General features: G+C 41.4%; 2 protein-coding genes across 3 annotated transcripts in view; one reads left to right on the top strand and one right to left on the bottom strand.

Annotated features, from left to right (window-relative positions):
- Positions 1–23,256, bottom strand: part of idua (alpha-L-iduronidase) — a 376,360-nt gene that overhangs the window by 330,276 nt on the left and 22,828 nt on the right. For both annotated transcript variants that reach the window (XM_067992953.1, XM_067992962.1), the window contains exon 2: positions 21,945–22,085. In XM_067992953.1, coding sequence (XP_067849054.1) covers positions 21,945–22,085 — 141 coding nt within the window. The remainder of the gene's footprint in view (positions 1–21,944; positions 22,086–23,256) is intronic.
- slc26a1 (solute carrier family 26 member 1) lies at positions 1,263–17,694 on the top strand. Its single transcript, XM_067976952.1, is given in 4 exon segments — positions 1,263–1,394; positions 4,460–4,486; positions 4,488–5,144; positions 14,499–17,694. Coding segments are annotated over 4 exon segments (2,343 nt in total). The 3' UTR covers positions 16,026–17,694.

Below are 23,256 nucleotides of genomic sequence, written 5' to 3'. Positions count from 1 at the left end.
AGCACTGATTTTAACTCTGCCTTCAGGAACAGTGTGTGCTGGTAGGGGGGAGATGTAATCGCATTTTTGTACTCACCGCAGTTGCCATTTTCACAGTTGATTTTTTTCTCGGCCTAATTAAAATGTAAAAGTCGTGCACTGATGACATCATCCGGACCAGCATGCCATTTTAACTTAACTTTGATGAATCCTCAGTTCTGGAGCCACCAGTAAGACCTGGAGGGATTGGTGAGAGCTTCTGAAGGTGTATAAAAATGGGCTCTCAGCTGCAGCTCCATACATCAGAGGATCTTCTTGCTGTCTCGTTTGCTAGGAGACTTTCTACCTTCCAGGTTGCTTATTTCACACTTTTTGGTCTTAACACCCTCAATAAGCTTTTGCCACTTATCATCAAAATTGCTTCTTTATTTAGGATGGAGAAACACTTAGAGGATGAGGAGTAGCAGCAGCAGCCTCAGCAACCACCAGAGCAGCACCTGGACCTCTCTGAAGGCAGCAGGTGAGAGGGGCTGCTTGTAGGAGGATATACCCAGCACACAGGGTCCACAGGCCAAAAGTAACCTTTTTGGATCTATGTGAAGAACAGTGCAAGAGGAGGGTGTGCTTCTCCAGGCAGGATGTCACAGACCTCTGCAGCCTCCTGCAACAGGACTTGCTGCCTGCTGGACCAGGTGCTATGCTTTGCCAGTGACTCTCAAAATCACCACAGCCCTTAAGTTTGTCACTGAATTCTTTCAGACTGCTACAGATGACATCAGCTGCATTTCACACTCTGCAGTACACAGCTGCATTAAGCAGATGACCCCCATCCTGTTCACCAGCATGGAGCAGTACATCTCCTTCCCCATTGACCTCAACAGGAGAGCGCTTGGGTATTTTTAGCAATGGCTGGCTTCCCTCGCGTGCAAGGTGTGATAAACGGCACATGTCATCAGGGCATCAGAACAGCAGAAAAGGATTCCATTCCATCAATGTGAAGCTAGCGCCAGTCACAGGAACAAGATCATGCAGGTTTGTGCAAGGTACCCAGGGAGCTGCCATGATGCATTTATCCTGAGACAGTCTACTAACCCTGCAATATCTGACCCTGTGAGGAATGTGACAGGGTGACTGCTGGGGGACAAGGAATATCTCCAACAGACATGGGACCACCAGGATCATTACAGAACGCACCATAGGGATGCTGAAGCAGAGATTCAGGTGTTTCGACTGGTCAGGGGGCTCTCTACATTTTGTCCTGATATGCTGCATGGTGCGTAACCATGCACCTCAAAGAGGCCCACATTTGGAGGAGGAAGAGCAACAGCAACAGGAGTCCTTATCAGACAAAGACGATCAGGGGGAAGGAAAGGAAGCAGCAAGAGGGCCAGCAAGAGGACCTTGCAACAAGAGCTGTGAGGGATCAGCTCATTGCTCAGCGACTCTACAGAGCTGCAGATACCTCTGCCTGAGAACTTACAAAGTCCTTAACAGTCCTTATTACATATTTCACCACTCCATTCATCCTGCATTAAAGAACATTCAAACAACCTCCATATTAACGACATACTGATAATGGACGCTATTAAACCACACTGAAGACCAAAGTGCCAAATGTAATCATGATGATTAATTTAATGGCAAACATAATAATTGCTTTCCATTTATTTCTCACCCAGGTGATCAACCCATTGTGCTTTTCTTTACAGGTTTATTAACTCTTCTACTCCTACGAGGTGCTCCACCATTGGCCTCAACAAAGCTTGGTGGAAGGCTGCTCTTCCTCTGGACCCCTTGAGATGATCGTGGCCGATGACTTCTGGGTGCTTGAGCCTGTGAGGGTCTGGCTGCAGACTGCAGCACCTCAGCTACAGTCAGGGCAGTCTGGCCCAGCTGGTTTACTGGAACCATGCCGGGTATCAGCTGAGGCGGTGGTGAAGGAGGAGAAATGCTGACATCATGACAGAGGCCAGCGTGTACTGCCCTCATGGTGCCACAGCCACTCCCACAGCACTGAGCCTCAGTACTTCCATTGATCTGTGGGAGAGCAGACTGCAGAAGATGAGTGACTCCTTCAAAGCCACTATCTATTCGATCCGTCAATCTCTCCATGTGGAGCCCAGCGCCTGTGTGGCAGCAGTTTGACGTTCCACCCAAGCTGCAAATCGTGCAATATTGGATTCCTGTTGTGAGGGCACGGCTCCAGGGTCTCTGGAGGTGGACACACTCTCCAGGGTAAACTGAAGCGTGGTGTTGCCATGAAAGATGACACCACACAGGATGGAAGCGGATCCTCCACATTCTCAGCCATAGTGCTGAAACTCCGTGGCACACCTTCCAATACTTCGTATAACTGCTTGTGCGATGCCAGCAATTTTCTTCTCATGGCTGGGCCATTAAGTCCTGATCTCTGTCGTCCTCAGGAGAGTTGGGAGAGGGTCTCGCCCTCTGCCGAACTCTCTCCCGGGGCTGTCCTTGCCAACATTACCTGCTGCTGCCCACTGGGTGTTTCACCATGTGCAGACCCCTCTAGTTCACTATCTACCCCACATGGAGTGCCAATGTCTGAGCTGGTGCCTGTGAGGGATAGTGCGCATTAGGTGCACCTTTTCTCCGCTTGGGAGAGGGCTATGATGTTCGGTACTGCTCCCCCAGTCTTGCTTCTCTCCCTGGTATTATGTGTGGTCTTGTCCTATAGAAAGGGGTGGGGGGGGGGGGGGAAGAGTTAGTGGGTGGCTGTTAAGTGGAGATGTGTGGAGCTTGTACATATGCATTGAAAGCTGTAGAAAAAAGTATGATGGAATGATGGGTTGGTGATGAATATAAAGTCAAGGGCGTGTAAAGTGAAGTTAGGAAGGCGTTGGTGGCTGTGCAAGTGTCAGGATGTGAAAAGATAACAGTGTGTGGTATGAAGAGAGCAAAGGAAGAGGGGAGTGTGCTTGGAAAGAAAGAGTGGTGTTGCAGTATGCCCTCATGACTGTATGTTGAAGGATGTGGTGGAAAGGAGGGAATTGTTGAGAATGGTGGGGTAGGTGAGGAAAGGAGTACTACCAGGTTTTGTTGAGACAGATGAAGAGGTGTCTACTTGTTGCTTTTGTGAGGATATTAAACCTCTTTCCGCATAGCACCTGGCGGGGGATGATGCTGGTGGCACTGACCCTTTCAAATACCACTGTCCAGGCCTGCTTTATTCTGGCCTTGGAGATGCTTGTGTGGGTTTTGGGGAAAAGCTGCTCCCTCCATGCCTTCACTTCCACCGCAAGGACCTCATGGGAGGCATCTGAAAAGTGTGTGGGGGAAGAGGGGCATCCCTTTGACTAATTTGTCTCCTGAAAAAGTGTGCCAGTTGTTCAAAGATAAATGCAGACAGAGGACATAACCTCGCTTTAAGAGGTGCATCCCCGCTTTAAGTAGGCCTCAGAAGTCGGGCCGGAATTGCGCTCACTTTGGAGGCAGCCTGGCCAAATTGCCATGCAATTGAGAAGCCAGTCTATCAATCTTATTAAAATGAGGTTCGAGAGTTAAAATGGCCTGGGCCTCATGCCAAAAATGCCATGAGTGCTTGATGCCCACCCCAACCCCACATGCCATTTCACACCTCGAATTAAAGTCATGGCTGAGGTGTCATCCTGTTAAAAATGATAAAATAACTGATTATTAGCATAATAATTGACAATGTTACTGTTTTGAATTGCTGTAGCGAAAAGCCAACAGAGACACAATGGGCTGAATAGCCTCCTTCTAATAATAATTACGTATAATTACTATTTATAACCAGAATTAGATATAGACACTCTATGCTAGTTTAACAAAATTTAACGATATTGGAGAGGGTCTGCTTAAATGACCCCCAAAACTGGTTAACATTTATGACACTCATGAAACCCAACTTATAATTAATGTGATCAGGAGTGGTAGGTTGAAAATCATATTGCTCATACCACAGTTCTGTAACTATCAGGTATTATAAAAACATATCTAAGATCGGCTTTAACAAACATTTCCCTGATTTTTAATCAGTAAGAACAGTTCAATGGATTATTATTGGTTCTCTAAAGAAGGACCCTAAAGTCTTTAAAGTATATGGCACTCCACATGATAATTTTGAAGTTTCAGCACTTATTTTACAACTCAGCATTTTGCACATGGCACAGAACCTGGTAGTTGAAACTTTCAATCTATTCAGTGCAACAGTGTTCAGTGTAATTAGAAAAACCCACAAAACTTTCTTCCCTACTTCGCTTGTTAAGCCCAGATAAAATCTGCTTTACACTGAATGAATAGCTTGTTGTCAAAATATTGCAATTTTAGCATATTTATCTTAGTAACCTGCAATTATGATCCAGACACAAATTAATACCTGTCTGATCCAGAATTCTCACATACTATAAAAATCACTGGAATGAAACAGTGATAGAGTTGGTGTTTTGCATAAGCAAGGTTTTATTTGCTGTGTGAAGTATGTACTTTTTAATTGCAGAACTTTAGAACTACTCATCTATAGTGCACTACAACGGAACCTGAGAAGAATGGAAAACGAAGAACAATTGTCTAAAATGGAACTTCATTTAGAATCTCAAGTACAGTTTGAAAGAACAGTGAAGGAAAAAGTTGACGTGAAGAAAGTAATTGAAAAGAAGCTGCAAGAAAGTTGCTCGTGTTCATTGGACAAGCTTAAAAACCTGATTACTGGTTTCTTTCCCGTCCTCCAGTGGCTCCCAAAGTACAAGCTAAAAGAATGGATCTTAGGCGATACCATTTCAGGTTTGCTTGTTGCTGTCGTCATGGTTCCTCAATCAATAGCATATGCATTGCTTGCTGGTCTAGAAACCAGTTCCAGCTTGTATGCGTCCTTCTTCTCCTGCATTATCTATTTCCTGATGGGTACCTCACGCCATATTTCAGTGGGCATATTCAGCTTAATATGCCTCTTGGTGGGGCAGGTGGTTGATCGGGAGCTTCAGCTGGCTGGATTCGATGTAGATGAAGAAATCAAAGTGATGCCAATAGCGATGGGCAATGCAGATAACTGGAATATCAGTGACATGAATCCAACCATGATGATGAACGTCTCCCTCCCTGGGTCACTAAACTTCGAGTGCGATAAAAAATGCTATGCTGTCAGTGTTTCAGCTGCCTTAACATTTATGTGTGGTATTTATCAGGTAAGGCATTTCATTAAAAGTTTAGTGCTAACTCGTTTCACACTCCCAGACACAGTGCTATATAAGAAGCAAACAGATAGTTTCTTACTGAGTAATTACTGGATTTAATTTATAGCAATTTAAAAAAAAACTCAACAAATAAAACACTCCCTTGTATTATAATTTCAGGATCCACCTCAATGTGGTGATAATTTTCTACAGTGGAGTTCGGTAGTTCCATTGACAAATAGCACTACTCATGCTAAATGCAGTTAATTATCGTGCAACGATCTCCTAACAACCCAACACTACTTCTAAATAGATTTTTCCTACATTTTTGACAGGTGATCTGGCCCAAAAGTAAATAGAATTTTTAAAACTAATCAATAATTTATAAACATACTGGTTTTCAATCACTAGCCAACAATGATTTTTTAGGTAATCATTACCATTTTAATGTTCAACTCTCAATGGTAAATTTATTGTTGAACTGAATACAAAATTGTCACTCTGTATATAAGACAGGACTATATCTTTGAGATATAACAACTTTGCTCATAAGATCATCATAATAAATGTTCTTCTTAAATTGGCCTGATCTGGCAATACTGCTACTTTCTGCTACTCCTTCTAAACAATGACAGAGATTTACAAAATAAGCGTATAAATTAGACAGGGTGCAGAAAAGATGTACTAGAATGGTTCCAGGGTTGAGGGACTTCAGTTACGTGGATAGACTGGAGAAAGTGGGGTTGTTCTCCTTAGAGCAGAGAAGGTCAAGAGGCGATTTGATAGATGTGTTCAAAATCATGAAGGGTTTAGATAAAGTAAATAAAGAGAAACTGTTCCCATTGGCAGAAGGGTCAAGAACCAGAGGGCACAGATTTAAGCTGATTGGCGAAAGAACCAAAGGCGACATGAGGAAAAGCTTTTTTTTTAACGCAGCGAGTAGTTGTGATCTGGAATACGTTGTCTGAAAGGGTGGTGGAAGCAGATTCAATCGTGGCTTTCAAAAAGGAATTGGATAAATACTTGACGGGAAAAAATTTGCAGGGCTACAGGGAAAGAGCAGGGCAATGGGACTAAGTGGATTGCTCTTACAAAGAGCTGGTATGAGCTCAATGGGCCGAATGACCTCCTTCTGTGCTGTAACCATTCTATGATTCTAATTAATGGATCTTTAGAAGGCAGCGCTAAATAGGGAGCCTAAGTAGCTTGAAGTTGATGGAGAACATTCTATTTGTAGTTACTACCGATTGGAGTGGAAGTATTACAATATTTGATTAATATTTTTCCATATTCCATTCTTGAGTGCAGCAGTATTCTACTTGCTGAAAGACCTTTTTGGTATCAAGTGAAAGGACCATTTTCAATATGGCTTGTGTCCGGGCCTCTGATGGCCACTACCATTGCTTAGTGAATGCCATCCAATGTGAACAACCATTTCGTCAAGGTATGTATTTAGTTACCTAGGATTTTAGAGTCACAAGTCAGAAGTGAGATTAAGTGCATTAGCAAGGCATTTTATCTTTCTTGCAGATTAAAGAAATGCCCTCATCAAGCCATATGTCAAACCTGGAGTCTGTGCTTGTGCACCACCTCTGCAGGCATTTTCATGTAGAGGTCTGGGGGAAAGCCATCAGAGTCAGGAGCATTCCCGGTTGGTATAGAGCTAATAACTTGCTGGGCGTCTTTGAGGGAACTTACTTTTAGCCTCAGTGAACAATGATTGGGGGGGTGGGGTGGGGGGGGGGGGGGGCGGTCATGTACTCCTCAACTGTCAGAAAGAGAACACTTGATTTTGATTAGTGTAGAATTACTAGAATATGCAGTTAATAGTTGGTGCGTCTGAAGTTGGCATGCCACAGGTTGGCTCAGCTGCCCTGTTGCTTGTGTAATGCAAATGTTAGCAGCTGACCTAGTTTGTTCCCATGCTTATAGTATTGCGCAGTTGTGAATTTGATGCATTGCTATTAGGAGGCAGCCCAGCTTTCTTCTGATCTGGGTCACAACTAACTTTATCTCCAAGATTGAATGGCCTTGTACTTGATTTTTTTCCCTCTAGGGTCATTTTGGAGGTTAGGTTCTGCTCCTCTTGAAAGGATAGGCTATAAATTCCCCACTAAGCAATAGTCTCCAGAGCAGACATGGGCTGGGGTGCAGTTGGTATTTAAGAAGACTGAATTGGGATTGCAGCTGGACACGAATCATCTAGAACAACAACATCGAGGTGCCATCAGCCTATCGTCTAGCCAGGTCTGGGAAATAGTACAGCAAGTGTACCTGGAACGTGGTCCAATAGCTTGTTCAGCAGGACTAGAGAAAGTTCTGGGAGATTATGTCATTAATTTTTGAGTGGATGCTTTGGACGTTGGACTAATTGAAATTTACCCATCTTGGGTTACAGGGCCTCCAAACATACAAAGTATAATTCCTTGCTTTGCCCAGAAGTGTTTTCTCTGGGCTTGCTAGTATTCATTTACCGATAGACAGTGGAGATAATTAAACTTTGAAGGATGTTGCAGTTTTCCTTTTTTCCGTGGTTACTGTGATGTCATGCTAGTTTTATAACTAGATAAAACAGCAGCTGGGGAGCTATTTGGAAGCACATAACAGTTATGCAGCTCAAGAGAAAATTGCTGAGCTGTGGGGAAAGAGTGGAGGAGTGGGATTAATTGGAAAGCTCTTTCAAAGAACCAGCACAGGCACAATGGGTCAAATGGCCTCCTTCTGTGCTGCAAGATTCTATGATTCTAAAAGAAATTGTGATGCTCACCAGAAGTAAGGTATGGATTTCATTTTAATCACCTTTGAAGTTAAGTACACTCTTTCAATGAAAGCTCCTAATCGGTTTCTAATCTCTGTAAGCGTACTTAGTATAAGTGAATATGAATTGCAAATTCTTTCTTCATCAAAAAAATTCCTGTAACGCAACTCAAAGGGAGCATCCCTATGCATCCCAAACTGGCCCCTAAGTGTTTCGCGGCTATCATTTCAAACAGATCTGGAACTATTAGAAACCAGACCATTAGCTGAAGTTACATAGTTTGTCAGTTACTTCACTACAGCAGCCCAACAGGGAGATTCAGCTTGGAGATCTCCATTCCAGTTTTAAAAATTGACAATTTTGCTAAAACAGCAAACAAAATTCTGCTAAGTCTATTATTTATATATTTATTATAAAAACAGTACATTTGCACACACTGCAAGGGGATATTGATAAAATGGGGGAATGGGCAAAAAGTGGCAGATAGAATTTAATGTCAGTAATTCTGAAGTGACGCATTTTTGGTTAAAAAAAACAGCAAAAATTATACTCAATGAATGTAGGCTTGGTGCTGTGGAAGAGCAGAGGCACTTGAGGGTAAATGTTCACAAAACATTAAAAGGCAGCACCTCAAGTTAATAAGGCTGTAAAAGAAAACTAATAGAATTCTAGGTTTTTATCTCAAGAGGTATAGACTATAAAAGCCAACGGTAATGATGGGCTTACATTAAACCTTAAGAACTCAGTTAGAGTACTGTGTACAATATTGGGCTCCACACTAGAGTAAAGATATTGAGGTTAAATGCGGTTAGAGCTGTTTGCTCGCGTGGTGGGTAAACGCCGACACGGTCTGCTTCTGTGCATTGTAACTGCTACGTATTTCTATTTCACACTTACTGTCGATCACACTTAGCTTCGCCAAACTACTTCTGTCACTATTAATTATAGGCAAATTGATACCAAGTGAATTTCTTATAGCTGATTGGCCCATATTAGACGCTATCCAAATTTCTTCCAACAATTGAGAAACCCTGTCATTTAGAATGTATGGGGAAATTCCCCCACTGACATTAAGTACCTTATTAATGCATGAATCACAATGTCATTATCCTTCAAAAAAGCAGTCATGCTTGGAAAGAAAGCTCGACTTATAATCATGGGTTATGAGCAATAGCCTGAAGAGCAATTAGACTCTGACTTATTGACAAAGGAGTCAGGGGGCTAGAAATTGGGCTGTCTAGCGCCCGTTGTTTCGGCACTACGCGGTCTTCCGAAGTGCCAAGATGGCGTCTTGGCTGCGCACGCACGTTTCTAGCATGACGTGCGCCGGACACCATCTTGGTAAAGGTAGTAGCACATGCGCAAATATCGAACGCCGGCAGCAGGAGAAAATGCATACAATCAGTGTGCAATGCTGATTTAAAGTAATAGGCGCATTTTGGGATTTAACGCTCCACTCTCAATGCACAGTTTTATCCCTGACCATCTAAACAAATCTTAGAGTGCCTGGAGGACCCCCCACCAGCGCTATTTGAAGGGATCATGCAGGATTTACAGGTTAGTTACTGGATTATTGCTTCTGGCTGCTGATCCATTTGTAACTGTTTTTGGAGGTCTCCTATACTTGAATACTAGGATGAGGGGACATAGCCTAACACTTAGAGCCAGGACGTGCAAGAGTGATGTTAGGAAATGCTTCTACATGCAAAGGGGGGAGAAGTTTGGAACACTCTTCTGCATACGGCAGTTGATGCTGGCACAATTGTGAATTTTAAATGTGAGATTGATAAATTTCTGTGAACCAAGGGTATTAAGGGATATGGGGCTAAGACGGGTATATGGAGTTAGGTCACAGGTCAACCATGATCTCTTTGAATGGCGGGACAGGCTCGAGGGGCTAAATGCAACTGTCATTTGCTGCCTCCTGTTATGCGCCACCTTCTCCTGCAAGAAAGTGGGACGTGTGTCTGGGTGATGTGCCTGACATGGCTGAATAGCTGCCAGCTTGTGTGGCCTGTGAGTTGTAGGTGGGCGACTTGCAACAGTGGTAATGTGTAAGGGTGAGAGGAAGCATCTGATTGGCAGAGTTGAGTACTGATGGAAAGAGTTTGTTGGTAGATGGGCGATGGGGGGTGTAGTGCGTGGAGCAGTGGATGAGGCTAGTGGTGCAGTGGGTAGGAGATGCCACTTGACAATTGACCTAACTCACCTTGACCATTCGTGTCAAAGCATTGAACTTCTTCCTGCACTGCATCCATGTTCTTGTGCTGTGCGCCTGGCATTGACTTCATCCCCCTCTGCCTCCCATTGCCTTTTGAGCACATGTCTGGAGGGCCTCTTGCCCACTTGCAGATATAAGATGTCCCTCCTTCTGTCCACCTCTTGCACCAAGTCCTCTAGTGCATCAGCAGAGAATCTTGGTGCACACACTCGCGCAGGCCTGGTACAAATCGGATCGGCAGATTGGTGAGGTCTGGCATGCAGATTGGAGGATATGGGATTTAGTAGCGCCCAACCTTTATTCAATATTTTAACATAACTCATCAGTTTGTAAACATAGGGACGGCACCAGCATCTGTGATTTACGTGTATGATGTCTGATCTCCGTTCAGACTCCACGTGGACAGCAGACTGTTATTTTCAGCAAATAACAGGTACCGGCTACCTTTGAGGGATTTTAAGAGACATCCTCCCTTTAAGAGATTTGGGCTCCCCTTGCTGGTGGAAAGTGCGCATGTCCTTGAATCCTCGTGTCAGGCCTGGTTTTTAACGCTGCTTGCAGGTAAGTGTTCAGACCGGACGAATGTCTCGTCCTGCCTACACATGAAGCACCGGACGTGGGTTAGTCGCGGATTGCAGTACCCGCGCCCGGTTTCCGGCCTAATTGAATATAACCCCCAGAATGTCTCCTTAGCAATCATGTAAAAGGGAGAAAGAAACCCAGGCATTTTATCCCGGATTCTGCACTGCGGCCTGAAGAGCAAATAAACTGACTTGCCTTACACTTTTGCTATGTTTTAGCTATTCTCTCTAACCATCCTCTTTATAAGTCCGAATGATCACAGAGAGATCAATAATTGGAATGGATGGAGTGCTATATAAATGCAAGTTCTTTCTCTTCTTTCCTTGCTTTTCTCAGCAAACAATTAAACTCTGATCATCTAAGGCTTTCTTTATGTAACAATAATTAGACTATATAGCCTAAAAGGCATACAGCTCCACTTTACCAGTAGAGCAATACATTTATGCCTTACACGGTATAACCCTCCTGTCCTTGTGAAACCATGTTTCGTCCAACTTACCATGATCAGTACCATAGGAGATCTGCTCATATATGAACATAGGAACAGGAGTAGGACATTCAGCCCCTCAAGCCTGTTTCGCCATTCAATGAGATCACGGCTGATTTGCTTCCGAACTTAATTCATCCGCTTTGGCTCCATATCTGTTAATATTCTTGGCTAGAAAAAAAAATCTATCGATCTCAGATTTAAAATTATTCATTGAGCTAGCATCTACTGCTTTTTGTGGGAGTTCTATACTTCTACCACCCTTTGCATGAAGAAGTGTTTCCTAACTTCTCTCCTGAATGGCCTGGCTCTGATTTTAAGGTTATGTTCCCTTGTCCTAGATTTCCCCCACCAGCGGAAAAAGTTTCTTTCTATCTACCCTATCAATTCCTTCCAAAATTCTATAAACCTCAATCAAATCACCCCTTAACCTTCTATAATCCAGGGAATACAAGCCTTGTTTATGTAATCGCTCCTCATAATTTAACCCTTGGAGTCCTGGGAACATTCTGGTGAATCTGTGTTGCACTTCTTCCAAGGCCAATATATCCTATCTAAGGTGCAGGGCGCACAGAACTGTACATAGTACTCCATTTATGGTCTAACTTTGGGGAATACTTTTTTTTAAAAAAACAAGAAGTACTTCTCCTAGACTTTGCTTCCCCATTAAGTTTATTCTGGAAAATATTTTTTGAGGCTTGCAGCATTGCTCCTTGGTCGACAACTCAAACAAAATAGCTGTTTAAAATCACTTTTACAACTTTTCTCTCCAGCTCAATCCCCATTGTAGCTATCCCAAACCTGTTGTGTTTCATCATTAATCTCATCTGTTGTTTTCACAAAACAACTTTTCTCCTTCCTTTCAGGTGGTGAAGACCAGAAACTCAAGCAACTACTGGATGTCAACTAACCCCCTGCTCCCTCACTTTCTTCCAGCCTCATTACTCTCTCCAACTTCACCTCTGTTCTTACATTCTTTTGCTATGTTTTAACTATTCTCACTAACCTTCCTCTTTATGAATCCAACTGATCAGAGATCAAAAATTGGAATGGAGAGTGGTGGAAAACCCTGAAATCATTTAAGAACCAGTTGAACACAGGACTTTAGGGTCATTCTAGATGGATGAACTAATACAGACTATATGGCTTTCCTCATCCATAATTATCTTGTGATCATGCGTCAGCAAGGACTTCAGCATTATCCCTCTCCACCTTCACCTGAATGAATTCTAAGCCAGTCATGATGTTGAGATAGTGTTGCACAGCCTATTATTTTCATGCTTTCTTCTTTGGCCAGGAGGCCCCCTCACATGATTCCCCCTTTCTCCCCTGCTTCTGCCTCTTCTTGATCTTCTGAAACCGCTGCCATCTGATTTTCCTGTTCCCCTTACTCACTCTATTCTCCACTAAACTTCTAGCTCCTTGTTCCAATCCAACTGAGGTCTATTCACTAATCTCTTCCTCATCTACAGTGATGACTGTATTGGTGCTGTGTAAAGATGAGGAGTGACTCTTCACTCCCTTTTTTCTCCATCCCTGAAAATGCACTTTCCACAAACATCTATTACACTCCCTTGCTACTTTTATGTTTCTATCTTACTTTCTTCCTGCAAAAACTTAATTCCTTCCTCTTAAATTTCACGGTGTCAGCTGCATTTGCTCTGATGCATTTGCATTTGCTCCACTTTCCATACTAGAGAATCAGAAATGTCTTTTATCCTCTCTCAAGGTTTTCCTGGTTGAGTAGATTCTTGACTGGATCTGCCCCATTTCCGTTGCCTCTACTCTAATCCCTTCTCCTTCTCAAGACGACAGAATCCCTCTTGTCAATGACCTGCCCCTACTAGTTTCCACATCAGCCAGTTCACCTTCTACTATTTGCAATATAATTCCAGCATCAACCAAATCCTGCCTGCCTATTCTTTCTCAAAGTACCTTTGCCTCAGGAACACCGATTCACTCTTCCATTCTCCACACCACTGGTGTCACTTCCACAGGCATTTTCCCATGCAATGACTAGAGATGCAATATCGTGTCATTTACTTCTTCTCACACTGTTGTCCCAAACATTCTTTGTACAAGAGACACAGATTTACATATACTTGTCCAATCTAGTTTATTGTGTTTGCTGCTCATGATGACTTCCTTTATTTTGGCAGATCAAATGTAGATTTTGATGACCATTTCTGTTCTGTCTGCAACTGTGATTCTGACCTCTCTGTAGCTGGCCACTTCAACTCCCACCAATCCAACTTCTGTTTTTAGCCTCCTCCACTGCTCCCATAAAGTTCACTGCAAACTTCTGGAATAGGTTCTCATCTTCCTCTTGGGCAATTTTAAGTCTAAACATTAATTTTAGCAACTTTAGACCTTAGCTGCTTCCCTGATTTTCCTACTGGATTCTCCCATTCACATTCCACTGTGTTCCATTCCTTTTTGTAACAGCTTTGCTCGCTGTCAACCTTTCCAATACATTTTCACAACCTGAATGCACCTTTGTATGTCATTCAGAATCTTCTGTATACCTCTTTGTAAAATTAGCATGTCTAAACTGTTTTGTTAATATCTCCTCCCTTTTATTCTATAAAGTGGTTGTCAGCTTATATGAAGGATGAAGGATCTCTACATGAAATGTTAACCTCTCTTTTCTCTTTCAGATGTCGGGCATGTACAGCACTTTCTATTTTTAGTTCAGGTTTCCAGCAATTGTGTATTTTCTTTTATCTCTCTCTGTAGTCTGATTAAGTGATGAGAAATGGTGATGCTGTAGTGTTTCCTACCAATAGAGGGAGAGTGCTTTTTTCACTCCAGAGGAACTTTTGTGGAGAAACCTGGTATTGCAGTACACTACTACAATATATTCTTGTAAAATGCTGCAAGGTCTGAACATTTTGCTACGACAAGCCCCTTTGATCCAATATGCTCATAAACACATTTATAATCCTTCATTGTACGTTCCACGTTTTTCTTAGGTTTTTTTGCAAAAATACAGCACTGCATACACAATATGGGAAATTAGAAAACTGTATGTCCCTGGACCACTCTTTACAGAGAAAGCCCAAATGAAACAACATTTTGAAAGGCAGCCAAAAAGATTACTTCTGTTCTCCCTATGCCATGCACCAACCATGATCTAAAGTTTAGAGGAGGAACTGGTCCTAGGACTCTGTTGATGTCATTTTATAAACAGTCCCTAGATGCGAAAAAATGAAATGGGGTGAACGCGTCAGATTTTCTCTCCCTTTTTGGGGGTAGGGGCCTGATTTCATGTTTATGATTCGTGGTTGTGCTCATTCTTATGATTTTATTTTGTTCCAGGTACTAATGGCAATTTTCCACCTTGGATTTGTATCAAAGTATCTATCTGAGCCCTTGCTGGATGGATTTGCAACTGGTGCCTCAATTACCATCGTAACAATGCAAGTCAAGTATCTCATTGGAATAAAACTTCCACGTAGCCACGGACCTGGCAGTGTTGTTGTAACTTGGATAAACATTTTTAAGAACATTCACAAAACTAATTTCTGTGATCTGATAACAACTGCTATTTGCATGCCTCTGCTAATTGCCTCCAAAGAATTAGGAGAACGATATAAGCACAAGCTTAAGTTCCCTTTCCCGATGGAACTGACTATTGTAGTTGTAGCTACAATAATATCCCACTTTGTAAATCTGAATGAAATGTATGGTTCAAGCATTACTGGAGCAATCCCCACTGGATTCTTACCCCCTATGGCTCCAAATTGGAATCTCTTACCAAGAGTTGCCATGGATGCTGTGACACTTGCAATAATCAGCTTTGCCTTCACAATTTCACTATCTGAGTTGTTTGCAAAGAAGCATGGATACACAATAAGAGCTAATCAGGAGACCTATGCTCTTGGATTTTGTAATGTAGTTCAATCATTTTTTCATTCATATGCTTCCAGTGCAACTCTGGTTAAAACACTTGTCAAAGATTCGAATGGTTGTCAGACCCAGCTCTCCAGTGTTGTCAGTGCTATACTGGTATTAATGCTGCTTCTTTTCTTAGCTCCCGTATTCTATTCTTTGCAGAAGTGTGTTCTGGCATGCATCATTATAGTCAGTTTAAGAGGAGCTCTCATGAAATTTCGTGATCTGCCAAAGCAATGGAAAATGAGCAAAATTGACACAGTGGTTTGGTGGGTCACAATGCTGTCTGTAACTTTAGTAAGTACTGAGCTAGGACTTTTTACAGGGGTAACGTTTTCACTTATGTGCGTCATCATTCGCACTCAAGTGCCTAGAACAGCTGTGTTAGGTCAAATCCAGGGTTCAACTCTGTACGAAGATGAAGCAGAATATAATAATCTTTCACCTATTCCCCGAATTAAGATCTTTCGTTTTGAAGCCCCTCTGTACTATGCTAATAAAGATTTCTTTATGAATTCCCTGTTCAGAAAAGTTGATCTGAATCCTGCTTTAGAGGTTGCAAAGGCAAAAAAGGCAGAAAGCAAACAAACAAAAACAAAGAAAGAAGGAAAAGCATTCAATGGTAACATCAATCTAGAACAGCCTGCTGTTAGCAAACATTTGGTTCCTAAACTCTACAATTTTCATACTATTATTCTGGACTGTTCTATAGTACAATTCTTGGACACTGTTGGTATTAATACATTGAAGACAGTCCTGAAGGATTATAATGAGATTGGCATCAGAGTCCTCCTGGCCAACTGTAATCCTTCAGTGATTGATTCATTGAGTAGGGGAGGGTACTTTGGAGAAAACTGTAAGGAGATGGACACTTTGGTGTTTTATAGTGTGCATACTGCTGTTCAGTATGCTGAAGCCAACTGGTCTGAACCAGGTTATTCCTCTCTCTAAGAGTTTTCATATTTATGTCCATTGCTGCCAGATGTAGAGATTTGCGCTATGAAACTGGCAATACGTGCCAATCTTAAAAGACTTTTTATTTAAACTAAAGATCACTGGAATTTTTAATCAATTTAGGTGTGTTTTTTTTTAAATTAGTTGAGTTATGGCTCAGTAAGTATATGTCCCATTGTGGCCATACAGACCACAAAGATACAATTTTGATTTAGGTCTTTACTGAGTTAGCCAGGGAAGTGTGGAAATTTTACAATTCTCTCAATATTCCTGGGTGAGGGAGAAAAAGGTAAAAAAAAAGATAAGGCTCCTGCTCCTGATCGCCATCCCGTGATCCCCGCTGGAGTATATGTATGGATGGATATACTGTGCACAAAGAGGGCGGGTGTTGCCCATGGAAGTGTACACCAGTATGAGTCAGCACATTCAGAAAGGAGGGATGAAAGCAGGTCAGTTGTTAAAGATTTTAAAGTAAGCTGTCAGTAGTAATCACATGAATTTTAAAAAATAGTATTGTCTGCCAGATAATAAAACACAAAATTAGTGCAATTACTTTATAAGTGAACAAAGTGCTGAACTATTAGGCTGCACAATCTTCCCAAATGTTGCCAGTGCTTCACAGTTTGGTAGATGGCAACCCATGCAGTACTGTGTTCAATGGACATAATTATTCCTTAACTGTAACATTTTAACAAAAAAGGTGTTCCCACTGTCCTGCTGTAAATAGACAAGCAATGTTGACATTAAACTGGGATGGCTGATTTAAAACCACAAAACTGTTAGGGTTTGCAGCTTTGAAAAGGAGAGAGAAAGGCTACCAATGAGTACTTTCAGTAATGTATACTCTCACCTTTCTTTAAAAAAAAGATAAAACTGTCATAATGATTCAGCTGGTTAGGAGTAAGTCACCTCTCTGCTTTCTTGGTAAGGGAATAGTCTTTAGTGACCTAAACAGGGGTGGACAAAAATGAGAAATTATCTTTCTCTAATTTGTTTCAACCACAAATCTCACACAGTGCGTCGTGAAGCAATAGTGTCTAGTAGATTTAATGAAAAATGTTTTTTTTTTAAATTGAAGACATGTCCTACAATGGCAGAATTCTAGACATCACTGTGGTCATCACAAATAATGCTGAAATGAAGAATAATCAACACAAATTTATTTGGGTGTTCCTGTTTTAGTTAAAACCTTTTAAGTATCTCATTGTTGGTGATTCATTTTGGCACTATATTTGTAATATATTGAGCTCTAACAATGCTTTGTTACTGTGTATTGGACTAAAGAATCCTGGAAACAGTCTGCTCTTTCCAACATTCCACTGGTTTATTGTATCACTGGGCTTCACCTTTGATGGTGGAATTGTGTCCACAAGTAAGGTTGATCAGTTAACTGTAAATGACTAAAAGTAAATTAATTACAAAATAGGCTAGTTTCAATTAAAACCCAAATCAAACCACTGTTTGTCTATTTACAGTCCAGCTAACTCATGAAAATTATTTTTGCTTAAGGGTGTTTTTCTTGGGGGAAATTAAGTTAATGTATAAGATTTAAATGTGATCTAAAACAATCATTACTAAAGTATTGTGATGATATCCGATGTGGACAACTTTGTTAAAACTGCATTTATTGCTAATGTCATCATGGGATTATGAATGACTCGGTAAAACAGATGTCTATGTTTCTGAATATCTTGTAATTTTCATTTAAGTTGCAACAATTACTGTATTTTGTACTCAATTCTGAATCCGTTTGCAACAATGTTATCATTGTATCTAAAACTATAATAATTGATGATGTGCTAAATAAAGATTTGTAATCACAAATACCTTCTGATTCAAATAAAACACAGTAGTCAGCTTGTGTTTTAAGCAATCTGTAACATAGAATAAATGTTGATCAGCATTGCCAAAGTGTAAAGAATTTTGAGCAAGGAAAGTTGATTCAAAAAAGTCTGTCTGTAAAATCTGAAAGCTGAAAAGATTAATACTACAATACCCTATTTTCAGTATAACAGTTTAAACGTTCAGTCTGAAAAATACTAATGTAAAGATCAGCATAAGGTACAGCTATGGAAAGAGAGTATATTTTTAGAGTCTGTTGTGAAATTAAAAACAAAGTTCTATAAACAGGTCATGCAGACACAAAAATACTTTAGATAAAAGAAACTGATTATCAGAAAATGGAAATAAAAGGTATACAACTTGGCTGAATTATTTCATTCGGCACCATCATTTTGGAGTGAACTGGGTGACAATCCTCGGTGGTAGTGGTTTTCTGAGGGTTGAGCAATTTAAGATTGGCTAATTCAATTAAATCAGGAGTCCAAAGGATTATCCATCACAACTAAAGTTTCTGCCAGGAGAAGGAGATGTTGTACTTACTCAAAGTAGGTTTAAAAAACTACATGAACTGAAAAGCAGAGAGAGAATGAACAATAAAACTCAGAAATAATCTTACAGAAATAATAAACACTTGTTCCAGTAATGTAATGACTCCTGTATATATTGCCAACTGCTGGACTTTTATAACTTAAATCTTGTCAATGTAATATGTTGCTGGATTACATAAATATGTAAATGAAGCTTGAAATAAAGAGGGTCACATTGAACACAGATGATTCCAAAGACTCTTCAACAACTGCACCTATGTTCTATTGTCAAGCCTGAGCTCACATTCAGCTTTTAGACAAAATATTAAACAAAATCAATCATGACTAAGAAAAACAGATATGGGACAATGAGAAAGCTAATACAAAACTTATTTCAAATAATACAGAAAATTAGAATTCTCTTCTTGAAGTTATTTACTTTTCCCCTTTCCAATTTTCCTTTGATTTTCTGTTATCAAATTTCTCCAAAATCAATGATTCTTGTTGCAGTACAGTGGCAAAAGTGGAAGCCACCCTCCAGCATCTCCACCAAGTGTTTATTCTTCACGTCAGTTTGATAAGTGAGTATTTGAACGTTTGAGGTAGGGTCATCACAGCCAACTCATACTGTCCTCAGGTATCCACAGAACACCCTATTTTCTAGCAGAAAGTACAAACAGTTATCGGGGACAGAATCAAGGCTGATTTTTCACCAATCTACTCTGGGGGTAATGAGGCCAACTATACAACCAAATAGGCTAACTCAGAACAGCAATTGGATCTTTCTGTGCTGTTTCGCTCATCACCACAACTTGCCGTTGGGAAAGCTTACAGAGAAAGCAATCTATGAATTGTAGACGTAGTGACAGTTAAATAAGACATTCATTAAAATAAATGAAACTATTAATGTTATTTCTGAATGCTAAAGTGCTATTGTATAAAACACTGGAAAAGCATAAATCTTAAATGTTAAAGAGGTAGATAGATCATAGAATCGTAGAATGGTATAGCACAGAAGGAGGCCATTCAGTCCATCATGCCTGTGCCGGCTTGTTGAAGGAGCTATCCAATTAATCCCATTACCCTGCTCTTTCCCCATAGACATGCAAAACTTTCCCCTTCAGGTATTTATCCAATTTTTTATTATTCGTTCATGGGATGTGGGCGTCGCTGGGGAGGCCGGCATTTATTGCCCATCCCCAATTGCCCTTGAGAAGGTGGTGGTGAGTCGCCTTCTTGAACCGCTGCAGTCCGTGTGGTGAAGGTTCTCCCACAGTGCTGTTAGGAAGGAAATTCCAGGATTTTGAACCAGCGATGATGAAGTAACGGCGATATATTTCCAAGTCGGGATGGTGTGTGACTTGGAGGGGAACGTGCAGGTGGTGTTGTTCCCATGTGCCTGCTGCTCTTGTCCTTCTAGTTGGTAGAGGTCGCGGGTTTGGGAGGTGCTGTCGAAAAAGCCTTGGCGAGTTGCTGCAGTGCATCCTGTGGAACTGCGCACGGTGCAATCATCAGCGAGCATCCCCATTTCTGACCTTATGGTGGAGGGAAGGTCATTGATGAAGCAGCTGAAGATGGTTGGGCCGAGGACACTGCCCTGATGAACTCCTGCAGCAATGCCCTGGGGCTGAGATGATTGGCCTCCAACAACCGCTACCATCTTCCTTTGTGCAAGTTATGACTCCAGCCACTGGAGAGTTTTCACCCTGATTCCCATTAACTTCAATTTTACTAGGGCTCCTTGGTGCCACACTCGGTCAAATGCTGCCTTGATGTCAAGGGCAGTCACTCTCACCTCACCTCTGGAATTCAGCTCTTTTGTCCATGTTTGGACCAAGGCTGTAATGAGGTCTGGCGCCGAGTGGTCCTGGCGGAGCCCAAACTGAGCATCGGTGAGCAGATTATTGGTGAGTAAGTGCCGCTTGATAGCACTATCGATGGCACCTTCCATCACTTTGCTGATGATTGAGAGTAGACTGATGGGGCGGGTATTGGCTGGATTGAATTTCTCCTGCTTTTTGTGGACAGGACATACCTGGGCAATTTTCCACATTGTCGGGTAGATGCCAGTGTTGTAGCTGTACTGGAACAGCTTGGCTAGAGGCGCAGCTAGTTCTGGAGCACAAGTCTTCAACACTACAACCGGGATGTATTTGGGGCCCATAGCCTTTGCTGTATCCAGTGCACTCAGCCGTTTCTTGATATCACGTGGAGTGAATCGAGTTGGCTGAGGACTGGCTTCTTTGATGGTGGGGATATTGGGAGGAGGCCGAGATGGATTATCCACTCGGCACTTCTGGCTGAAGATGGTTGCAAACGCTTCAGCCTTGTCTTTTGCACTGACGTGCTGAACTCTGCCATCATTGAAAGTTATTATTGAATCTTCTTCCACCACCCCTTCAGGCAGTGCATTCCAGAGAATAGCAACTCGCTGCATAAAAAAGTCTCCTCATCTCGCCTCTGGTTCTATTGCCAATTACCTTAAATCTGGTTATCGACCCTTCTGCCACTGGAAAGTTTCTTAAAACCCTTCATGATTTTGAACATTTCTATTAAATTTCATCTTAACCTTCTCTGCTCGAAGGAGAACAACCCCAGCTTCTCTAATTTCTCCACATAACTGAAGTCCCTCATCTCTGGTACCATTCTAGTACATCTAAACTGCACCCTCTCTAAGGGCCTTGACATGCTTCCCAAAGTGTCGTGCCCAGAATTGGACACAATACTCTAGCAGGGGCCTAACCAGTGATTTATAAACATTTAGCATAATTTCCTTGCTTTTGTACTCTATGCCTCTAGTTATAAAGCCAAAAATCTCGTATGTTTTTTTAATAACCTTCTCAACTTGTCCTGCCACCTTCAAAGATTTGTGTACGTACACCCCCAGTTCTCTCTGTTCCTGCACCCCCTTTAAAATTGTATCATTTAGTTTATATTGCCTCTCCTCAGTCTTTCTACCAAAATGCATAGCATAAATATTATACGTCCAGGGGCACCTCATTGAATCCAGGCGCAGCCTTTGCCTTCCTTGCTTTCATTTTGCTCCTTGTACTTAGCTCAACACCAAACACAATCCACAAAACTCCAAACCTCCTCCACCACTGCATCTGTGAACTGGGCCTTTAAATAGTCACAGTAAAATCGCGTCAGGTGGGTCCGCATCACGTCCGCTCACATGCAATGGAGACACGAAACCCAGATTAAAATGATAATGAGGTATCCATGCTGAAATCGGACATTCCCACTCGTCCCTGCGCATTTGTCGCCCGCTATCGGCGCCCCCCCCCCCACTTTGATCCCTTCTCTGCGTTAATATTGAGTCCATTATATATTCAATTCATATTCTCAATAATAAACTACCACAGACTAATTTTGATAACAAACCTATCTACTCTAACTCCTTATGGGGAAGTAGCCTATACATGGGTATGGTTTATAATCCCAGGATCAATGGTAGATTATAACTAAAAATACAAGTGAAGACCACTGAAACATTTCAGATAAATTTTTTTAATATATTTCTATAAACATGATCCAGCAGACTTACCTGATTGTGACCAGTTCTAATAGCCAGTGAATTCGAACTTGTTCAATGCCACTATGAGGTACCGAGGCAATGTATGCGAGGTTCAGTTGTTGGTCTCTGCTTAGGTCAAACAGATCTGCTTTGTTGTGCGGCAGAGGAGGACTGTGAAAGATGTATAAAAGGAGTTTAACAAAAATAAGTAAAATTTGACAACAGGAACTGTTCATAAAAAAATAAATGGAAAAACTTGATCAAAAAGAAATTGTGGCCATAACAATACAGACACAATTAGAATTACATACAAGACTAAAGTAATAAACAATACATTCCAAAGTAGGAACAGAATACAAAGAGAGTCACAAAGAGAGTCTGAATCAATTTGATTATTGTCCAAACTTATCAAATACAAAGGAATAGGTGTTATAAATTGGATAGCCAAGTGGTGAAGGATAGAATACTAGAGTCTGGTCTTCAGTTGCTTCCGAGCCTTTATCCCCCTTACACACACCCCACACCCTAGATAAGCTCTCATATAAAAAGGATACAAGAAAGTCCCCAATTGACACCCACCACCTGAATACAATTAACACTATTGATATACCTCACATGATACAATTAACAATAGGCAGTGTCCACTTAAATAAAGAATATGCAAGGTGAGGCCCTGAGGATTCTCAGAACCACAAGAAGCTGCATTCAATTCAACAGAATGATACCGGGGCATTAAATTATGAGGACAAGTTGCATAGACTAAGCTTGTATTCCCTTGAGTATAGAACATTAAGGGGTGATCTAATTAAGGTGTTTAAGATGATTAAAAGAGTTGATAGGGAGAATAGAGACTGGTAGGGGAGTCCAGAAGAAGAGACATAACCTTAAAATTAGAATTATGCCATTCAGGGGTGATGTCAGGATGCACTTCTTCACACAAAGGGTAGTGGAAATCTGGAACTCTCTCTCCCAAAAAGCTGTTGAGGCTAGGTCAATTGAAAATGTAAAAACTGAGACTGATCAACCAACTGAATGGCGGAACAGGCTCGAAGGGCAGGATGACCTACTCCTGTTCCTATGTTCCCAATGTTGTAACGCTCAGTCAGAGCCCAAACTAAGTATCCAAGAATTTTAGGAAAATAGTTATGAAAAATAAAAATATAGGCTGTAAACCTTCCTGAAAAATGTAAGCATTAACAGCATTTAGGGTAGAATGAGACATTAACATCTGTTGGAAGGGAGAAAGAAAAAAGAAAACAGGAAAGAGGAAACAAGATATCAGAAACAACTAAAGACAAAGTCAAAGACAAGGACTATTCTGAAAGGTAATGCAGAACCCTCC

Source organism: Heptranchias perlo, chromosome 1 (genome assembly GCF_035084215.1).
Source record: "Heptranchias perlo isolate sHepPer1 chromosome 1, sHepPer1.hap1, whole genome shotgun sequence".
NCBI classification, from domain to species: domain Eukaryota; kingdom Metazoa; phylum Chordata; class Chondrichthyes; order Hexanchiformes; family Hexanchidae; genus Heptranchias; species Heptranchias perlo.
This window is presented reverse-complemented; position numbering and strand designations above follow the sequence as displayed.